The sequence below is a fragment of the Palaemon carinicauda genome, chromosome 1, assembly GCF_036898095.1.
Source record: "Palaemon carinicauda isolate YSFRI2023 chromosome 1, ASM3689809v2, whole genome shotgun sequence".
NCBI classification, from domain to species: Eukaryota; Metazoa; Arthropoda; class Malacostraca; order Decapoda; family Palaemonidae; genus Palaemon; species Palaemon carinicauda.
Genome location: NC_090725.1, coordinates 297,764,606 through 297,773,766, shown reverse-complemented (window position 1 = coordinate 297,773,766; position 9,161 = coordinate 297,764,606). Strand labels below are relative to the sequence as shown.

Genomic DNA, 9,161 nt, shown 5'->3' with positions numbered 1-9,161 from the left:
GTGAATATGGTTATGAGGTGAATAGGGTTGAGGGGGGAATGGTTATGAGAGCTGAATGTGGTTATAAGGTGTATGGGGTTGAGGGGTGAATAAGGTTATGGGATAAATGGGGTTGATGTTGCGTAGGTCAAGGACAGTGGCTCCTCAACATCCAGATGTTCCATTTGATATTTCTTTAACTATAAACAACTCCTTTAAAAGTTTGTGCGCGAGAGAGAGAGAGAGAGAAAGAGAGAGAGAGAGAGAGAGAGAGAGAGAGAGAGAGAGAGAGAGAGAGAGAGAGAGAGAGAGAGAGAGAGAGAGTTCAACATTCTACGCCCACCCTCTAATATCAATTGAAAGCTAATGCATTGTTTGGGGAAGAATAATCCGTGATGCTATCTTATCAGACTATGATAAGAGCATTGAGAGAACCACGGTGGTGAAAATCGATGCATGTGGCAGTCCCTGATTGCCTGAGTGACTGGTCTAATTCTTTCATAAACCGGAATTAGATTATTTAAACTACCGAGGAAGTGTGCACTTCGATTTAGTTTTTCATATTCATTTGGGATCGGATATGAAAGACACATTTAACATAAAGGGAATCATGAAAACAAACATAATCAGAAATTTATCAACTAAGCAAGCAAAATGTGCAGGAAACTAGTGACTCGTCACCATCGTGTGAACTACACCAGGTATGCCAGGTTAATTCACAGCCGAAGCCAAGAAATCTTATTACAAACATTTCACTGGTTGTACAAAGGGAAATCTATGACATTAAAGGAATTTTATGAGAAGAACCCAGAGTGTTTTGAAAAACTACCAGGTCATTTTTTGAGAGATATCAAAATTGGAAAGCAGCCAGAGGAAATGGATTTCTCTGATGTGTACAGTCTGCTCCAAAGTGTTTGCGGTTTAGCAAAACCGAATGATCCAATATGGTACAAAGGGGACAAATTAGGCACCAATAAAGCTCTTGAAAATGCTCTATATCAAATAAAAACAAGGAGAAACCACTTTTCCCACCCTACAAAAGAGAATTACATGGAAATTAGTGACAAAGATCTAGACACAGCTTTAAAAGAGTTTCAGGGTCTCTTTGAGATTGTTTTGACATCATCTGCCAAAAAGGCAGGAATAAACGACAAAAAACTGAAGAGTGCCATCTCAAAAATGAACAAGGATCTCCAGATAGAAAGATATGGTGACGATTCAGTTGCCAATGAAGAACTTATGAAAATATGTCTAGAAGAACTTTCAGATCAGATCTCTAAGTTTCCGGAGATGCCATACTTGAAGCCCCAATTGGAAGAAAAATTAACAGATGAGAAAGTGGAGGGTCAAAGTAAATTTACTGACCGCAGGCAACATGAAATATTTTACCTGAATGTCCTCTTAGACCGTCAGACTTTGACAAAGCAATCGCCTAAGGTCCTCCTTCTGAGTGGCTCAGCAGGTTCTGGAAAAACTTCTTTATGCAGGTAAGATGAGTGGGACATTTCCCATGATCAATACCGAATTTTTAAATGGTAGTGCTGTTATGGTGGAATTTCAATCTACAGCTGCAGAAAGTATAAAGGCCGGTTTACGCGGTCGAATGGTTCATCGAACGTGGTTCGACAGACAAGCGTTGGAAGTGATATACGAACGTACGAACCGGGTATTTGGTTGTCGAACACGTCCGTCGAACGTTTTGAAGAAAGTCTGTTCTCGCCCGACTTTTGTGGGCAGGGCTTCATTGTCCACAAACCTTATCCATTTGTGGCTGACTCCACCTCTTCGAACCATTTGACAAGCAGGTTTGACAACTGGGTTCGACAAACCATTTGACCGTGTAAACCCCGCTTAACACAGGCAACTAAATGCATGATGAGTTATACCTATAGTTTATTGCTTCACTATTTTTAATATAACACTGCAAAAATAAAAAAAACCTAGTAATTAAAAGTTCTATAATCATAATGAAGATTAGTAAGTTCATTACTTTACTATTAATAAGCAATAAAAGAACTACTTTTATAATGTCCCTTTAAGAAATATCTTTACCTTCCAGATTCTTAGCAGGAGACTGGCTGTCTAAATCGACATCTGTAAGACATTTGGGTAAATATGATCTTGTTCTGTCACTCGCCTGTACGAATATCACTACAAGAGACCTTCATTACCTTCTGAGAAGAGATCTGCTACCAAAGGCCACTGCACTGCTCGACACCCTGCAACTATTAACATTTCTTAAAGGTCACAAAATCCTATGGCTTGTAGATGGCTGGGATGAAGCAAAAGACGACGCAAAAACACTGGTGTCAGATCTAGTTAGAAAAGTGGAACAGGAGTGGATTTTTCATACAGTTCTAATCACTTCTAGACCCAACCGGATCAGTGAAATATTGCATATAATTAGTAATCAGGACACTTTTCTCCAAGTTTGTTTGCTGGGGATTGATGTATCAGAGCAAAGGGAATTACTGCAACTCCATTCGAAAGGTTCCCATACACCTTATGACTGTAACTCAGTAAAAAAATTCTTGGATATTGTCAACGGATTTAATATCAGTGTCAGGGAAGATTTGAAAAATCCTTTAAAGTTTCTTTTGATGTTTAGAATTTGGGCTGAGAATCCAAGTCAGGTTATTACTGGGAGCTTAAGTATCCTGTATGATGCTATAAAAGATTCTTATAAGAAGCGACTTCTTACAAAGCTGAGGGAACCTGAATTTCCATCCGATAATGATTCAGAGTCTCTTGAGGCTGCTATCACCACTTGGTTAAAGGAATTGTCAAATATTACTTTTGGATCCTTGATAAGAAATGAAGGATTATTTCTTAGCTCTCAAGACATCAAGACCTTGAGAAATGTGTGCGGACCATCCGTGGCTTCTCATTGTCTATCAACCTTTCTTGAATATCAGGAACAGACAGACATTATAAAATCAAATCAGTATTCATTCTCGCATTCAACCCAAAAAATCTTCTTTGCCTCACTACATCTTGTAAATATTCTAAATGAATCAGAAAACCCAGAACAGAGATTGAATGAATTTTTTCAACAAAACATTAGCAGGTTTGAATTTAGTCATGCCATTGACCAATTTCTTGGTGTGTATGATATTCTGAACCAAATCCAGCTAGTCCTCTTAGGCATTGTTTCAAAGGTTTCCAATGGATTCCTTTGGCCCCATTTGCAGTCACAGCATATTGGGGCTCTTATTAAATCTACAGTCATGAAAGTGATAGATATCTTGACAAATTTTTACACAAACCAAAAGCCAAAGTTATATAATTGTTATGAATTTGTCTCTGTACTTTTTAACACTTTAGAAATACAAAGTGTCAAAGATAGTCTTGATAGATGGCCTATTAGATCTCTTATGAAAGTAATATATTTATCCATCTCCGAAGACAGTGAATCCCTCTGGTGGCTTGAAGTGCTTCGCATCTGCCAGTATAATCAATATGTGTTGCAAGATGTTATACAGTACATCGACCCACAAAAATGGGAAGTTTCTGATGCCCATTTAAAATCTGCATGGGAGCTCATGTGCTATGTAGTTCCTCAGAAAATTCGTATCAATATTTCAGGGGATCCAAAGAAATTGCCTGATCTAGAAATTTTACTACACTTAGTCAGGAAGCACAGGATTGTAGTTGAGTTAAATCTATTTTACCAAATGTTTGACTTCGGAGGGAATGACCAATCAGATATCTACTTGGATATATTATGCAGCCGTGACTCGAAATGCATTCTAACCACATTCTCTGGTTACTTGAACAGCCAAAACTTTCATATTCTTCAAAAAGCTTCTTATCTGAGGATTCTCTCAATACGCGTAATGGATAGCAAGACCGTGAAACAAATTTATGATACAACAAGCAAGCTCAAATGTTTGAAAGCTATATTCATCACATATGATTTAAAATCTTATCCATATATTGATAAGCCTCTGGAAGTAAGAGGGTACTTTGGAATATCTCTCCTTGTTTCACTCTCTTTCCCTCATTTGGAAGGAACAAATGTTAAAAGTGCTGCTAAATTCATTTGTCAATTTTGTGAAAATTACTTTATTATTTTCACAGGTAAAATGGGAAAAAGAGACATTAAAGAAATTTCTTCCATCTTAGCTAAAAGAAACGTGACAGTTAATAATCTTTATACAAGAAACTATCTATTAGACTTGATAGACTTGCTTCAGAAAGGACTGATTTTCTATAAATGTTGATATCAGAACACTCACTATGCACATCAATTCACGTGAAACAAATAAATGCTTTTGACGATAAAGGCAAGGCTTGATGCTTGTAATTAATTTTGTAAGAATCCATCATAATATTATTACAGTTTTATAAAGCTAATTTATCAATCATATACTTGCGTGAAGGGATGTGCCAAGTTCTTAAAAAAGTATTTTTATCAATTTTGTCAAGCGGAGAGAACTTCCCTAAAGTTCTTTTATTCCAAAACTACAAGAACAAACTCATTTCATCTTCTCCATCCCTTGGCCTTAATAACCTCAATCCACAGATTTACTTACTACATTGGTTTCACAGGCAACCACCCAATCCTATTTCAAGCTGTGGGAGTTTCCTTGCTTTAGGTCACCTTTCATGAGCAATTCGGACCTCTGCTATTTATCCCTGACCGTAAAGCTTGCCTCCAATAATGAAGTGTAAACAAGTTGTCATAGTATCTATTCCCATCTCTGAAATTACTATATCAAATCATACAAAAGCTATAGAGTATATTTTCTATGCTACAGGTGTTTAATTCTATACTGGCTCGTTTTAAAGATGCGAATGCAGATCTATTGAGCATAGTGCAGACTTCGAAGAAAATGGCCAAAGCCTTAAAGCTGTCACCTAGTATAATCATTTCCTAAGCCAATTTAATCTAAAAAGGCATGCTGTGTTATTTTCACATATCCGTGAAGTGGAATGAAACCTCTCAAAGATAGCAAAGTCCACCATGTTTGTGTAGGCATTGGTCTGTAGTCTAATCAGTATGGAGAGAGATAAGGAATCGGTAACTTCTTGACAAGTCTTGGAGTGTCACTGCCTGTGAGAAGGTATTGCAGTGGCTAACACAAAGCCTCCATAGACTTTGCTGCCAACAGATGATGCCTCAACAAGTTTTCATTTGGGAGAATGTCCTACATCTCAGTGTAAAAAAAAACTTCCCTCTTGCTATATTGGCAATGCTAGTCTTTGAATTCAATAAAAAAAAACCATAGCATTCTAGAATAATCATTACCTAAATTAAGCTGATATAATTTATAGGAAATGTTATAGAGTCAATTAGTAGGGCATTGTCCCAAAGAAAAGAATTGGTAGAAATTACAGTTTGATTATCAGGACCTTAAATGTTCAAGGCCAGCTTTTGTAACATGAGCAGATAAAAGTTTAAAGGATCTAAATATGAACTCTTCTAATGTTTTAGCTTTAAAGCAATTTCATCATTTGGGTTCAGATACCCACTGGAAGATATATTAAATTCACTGAAGTTTTGTGCTAATAGGATTTCTTAGCTTTAATATGTTTCATTTATTTTTCATCAATACTGAGCTGCTGACCTTTATCTAATGCCTTCTGAGATTTACAACCCCAACATTGGATAGAATCGTTTAGTATCTGTTTGCCTATATGTACTCCATTCCAAATAAAGCTGTAGATTGTAAAATACTTCTGTTTTCATTTGCTTCACAACCTGATGGGATAACCATCTTAATTCATTTTATCCATGCCAGTCAGAACCAAGGAATGCTAGCCGCAGATACCAGGAGGGACGCCTCATTTAAAACGAAGAATAACAGGCAACTTCCTTTAATATAAATATTACAGTACCATTAACAGCTATGGCAGATTTTTTTCATATTTAACCCTTGAAACTCAATAAGTTAAAAATAAAGGGAATTTTCTATTTCTGTTATAACTGCTATAAAGAGAGCCAATAACCTGGCCTCATAATCCTTGAAAGGAGTTTTCTGTATAAAAATAATAATAATAATAATAATAATAACAATAATAATAATAATAATAATAATAATAATGTCTTCATCATTGTTATATTTTCATCTTTCCCTTCACACTGAAGAGGTATTATTTATATCATTATTATTATCATTACTATTATTACCATCATTATTATAATTTATGATTGAAGACTCTAGCTGAATCAGTGGCGTTAATTTAAAAAATCACCTTTTCTATTTTAGTATCCTTATTTTTTAACAGAACTGCAATTTGCCAGTAACTGCTACTCTATTTTCTAGAAAGGATATGTATATTCATCAGTAAATGAACTAAGTCTTTTACTTTAAAAGAGTACATATAGACATTCGTTTATGCGGTAAGTCCAGGGGAATGCAAGGGTTTGCGGATTTTTTTCTTATCATAATTGGGTAGTTAAGATGTAATGCCCCTCAAGGAGCCAGGTATGTCTGCACATCATCCGGCTTGGAGGCCTCGAATTTTCATTGGCTGGGAATGCCGCGAGGATGAAGGTAGTAGCTATGTTGGGAGGAACGCTCTAGGGCAAGTGCTGGTCCAGATGATCAGGTCATGAGTGAGGAATGAGTTTGAGCTCCCTGGTTAGAGGAATCTGTTTGTTGATTAACCCTGGCACTTTCTGGGAGAGGCTCCATTCCAGGCAAGCTGCTGCTCCACTCATCAGTGCTGTTGTCATCGGCATTGTTTTGATTATTTCTATTTGCAGTCGGAGTGAAGCTCTGCAGTTAAGTAGGATCAATATTTCCTTTGTGGTGTTGACGATAGGTTTCTCCAGCTGGATCAATAAGGACTCCGAATTCTAAGTTTTCTGCTGTCCATATTTTTCACGACGTGTTTCCTTGTAATGGATTTATTTTGAGTTTGTTGTCAATGTGCCTTAACGGCACTTTGCTCTATGTGACAGGACAGGTGTTTAGAGAGCTACATGGTGGTCATTTCTATGTAGCTGTCAGGGTATCCTTGGACAGTGCATTGGAAAAGGTAGACCACATTTTTTCTCTTAGACTGTTCTACATAGGAGGGTTTGGGTTATTTTTCATCACCAAGATTTGTGTTTTGGTGGAAGATGTTGTTATGTACAATGTCCATAATGATTCTCTTGCTTTGATGGTAATTATGGTGCATTATTCCCTTGTACTAAATGATTATATTTGTTGTGCTGATAGGGTTGTGCTATTCTGCCCCATATCAGATGTCAAATACTCTCTTGATCCCTCGATTGACTTGTCTGTCAGGATACCCATTGTTCACAAGGACCTATGTTATACAGTCCAGTTCCTCATGGGTAGCCTTCCAGAGGGAGCAATGAGAGAGAGAGCCCTTTTCACAAAGGCCTCATTGGTTTATTGTAGACAGTCGTACGAAACCCAGTTTCAGTGGTGTCGACCAGGAAATCCAGCAAGGGAACACGTCTGTTGTACCTGTTCTTCAGCGTAGAATGCAGGGAGCTGCAATCTTCAAACTTGCAACGTAGTTCCTCTATGTCCTGAGAGGAAGTGGTCTTAACAAATGTGTCATCAATAAAGCTCACGTCTAAATCAGGTCGGCGTATGCATGAAAAACACTCGTTCTTCTACTACTCATATCTAGTAGCTTGTAAAAAGAACTCTCAAGGGTGATCCAATGGCGACACCTTCCCTTTTTCACATATGTTTGGCACTGGTGGGTCATGAAGGGGTCCCTCTCTGAACAGATATCCAGGAGCGTGATGTTTTCATTTGTCCTTAACTTCTTAGCAGTGTTTCTCATTTCCAGGGTAACAATAGTGTCCGCGTATTGTCCGTGGTCCATAAGGGCTTCCGCAAGGAGCAGGGGTTGGAGGGCATCAGTGGTCCTCAGGGCACTTTTCTCTTCATGGTTTTGGATAGTGTTGAGGAGGAGTCCAGTCTCCATCCTTTTCTCCATAGGTCTTGGTTTTGTCACATAGTCTCTATTGAGGCCAAGAGAAGGACTCTTGTTCTAGGTAGCGGGGATCCTCAGTTTGCCGTCGTTGATGTTACCGAGCTTTTTCATGACATTTTTACTTTTCCTCTGCAGCTCCTTATCCCTAAGTTTATGTAGATATATATTCTTGAGGTATGGGAGGACCTCCTGTTCTTGGTCAGTTTCCTCATCTTAATCTGATGTATATTCTCCAGGGCATGGATGTGTGGGGTGACAAGAAGAGATAAGATACGGAATGAGGTAATTAGGGGTACCACAAGAGTTAGAGCTTTATCACGACAATTTTACTTTTCCGCTGCAGCTCCTTATCCCTAAGTTTATGTAGATATATATTCTTGAGGTATGGGAGGACCTCCTGTTCTTGGTCAGTTTCCTCATCTTAATCTTATGTATATTCTCCAGGGCATGGATGTGTGGGGTGACAAGAAGAGATAAGATACGGAATGGGGTAATTAGGGGTACCACAGGAGTTAGAGAACTATCAGATAAGATCCAAGAAAGTAGACTGAGGTGGTATGGTCATGTCATGAGAAGAGATGAACAGTATATTGGGAGGAGAGTGATGGAAATGGAGGTACAGGGAACGAGAAGGAGAGGGAGACCAAAGCAAAGGTGGATGGATTGTATCAAGGATGACCTTCAATCAAAGGGATTAACCGGTGAAGTAAGGGACAGAGGTAGATGAAGAACGCTGGCCAGAAACATCGACCCCACATAAAAGTGGGAAAAGATGCAGACAATGAAGAATATTCTCTAGGGCATCGCCCTCGTTCATGGTGTAGATAGCGTCTCCTAGGGCCTCTTCAGGATGCTCACTTGAGCCTTCATTCCTGCATCTAATGACGGTCCACTCTTCCTCTAGGAGGGCCAGACGAGCACGGAGCTCATCTCTCTCCCACTTCTTCATGAGGAATTGTCTCTATAGAAGGTTCTCCTACAGGTGTTGGTCCTTGGGTCTTCATGGGTCATGTAGTAAAAAATTCGTGTATTCCCATAGGGAACCCTCTTCTATGCATGTTTGATTGAAGACTATTGCTGCCTCAGTGGCATTAATTTTATAATATACCTTTTCTATTATTTTAATTTTCTTCTTTTCAATAACACTGCAATTTGCCAGTAACTTTGCTATTCTAATTTATAGAGAGGATATGTATATTCATCAGTATATGGACTCAGCCTTTTACTTTGAAAGCAATCCCATTATGTCAAGTTAATCCTCTTATTAGGAGTCA

General features: G+C 38.3%; 1 protein-coding gene across 1 annotated transcript; it reads left to right on the top strand.

The window, feature by feature from the left end:
* Positions 1 to 441: 441 nt before the first annotated feature.
* LOC137657968 (uncharacterized) lies at positions 442 to 4,268 on the top strand. The gene is made up of 2 exons (XM_068392693.1): positions 442 to 1,466; positions 2,039 to 4,268. Exons 1-2 carry the CDS (start codon positions 634 to 636, stop codon positions 4,200 to 4,202), a joined length of 2,997 nt encoding a protein of 998 aa, XP_068248794.1. The 5' UTR covers positions 442 to 633; the 3' UTR covers positions 4,203 to 4,268.
* Positions 4,269 to 9,161: the final 4,893 nt, after the last annotated feature.

Bases quoted from the DNA above. Each gene is read 5' to 3' on its own strand.
- LOC137657968 (XM_068392693.1), top strand. From the start codon at position 634: ATGTGCAGGAAACTAGTGACTCGTCACCATCGTGTGAACTACACCAGG. The intron at 1,467-2,038 runs GTAAGATGAGTG...TTTACCTTCCAG, and splicing joins GGAAAAACTTCTTTATGCAG to ATTCTTAGCAGGAGACTGGC.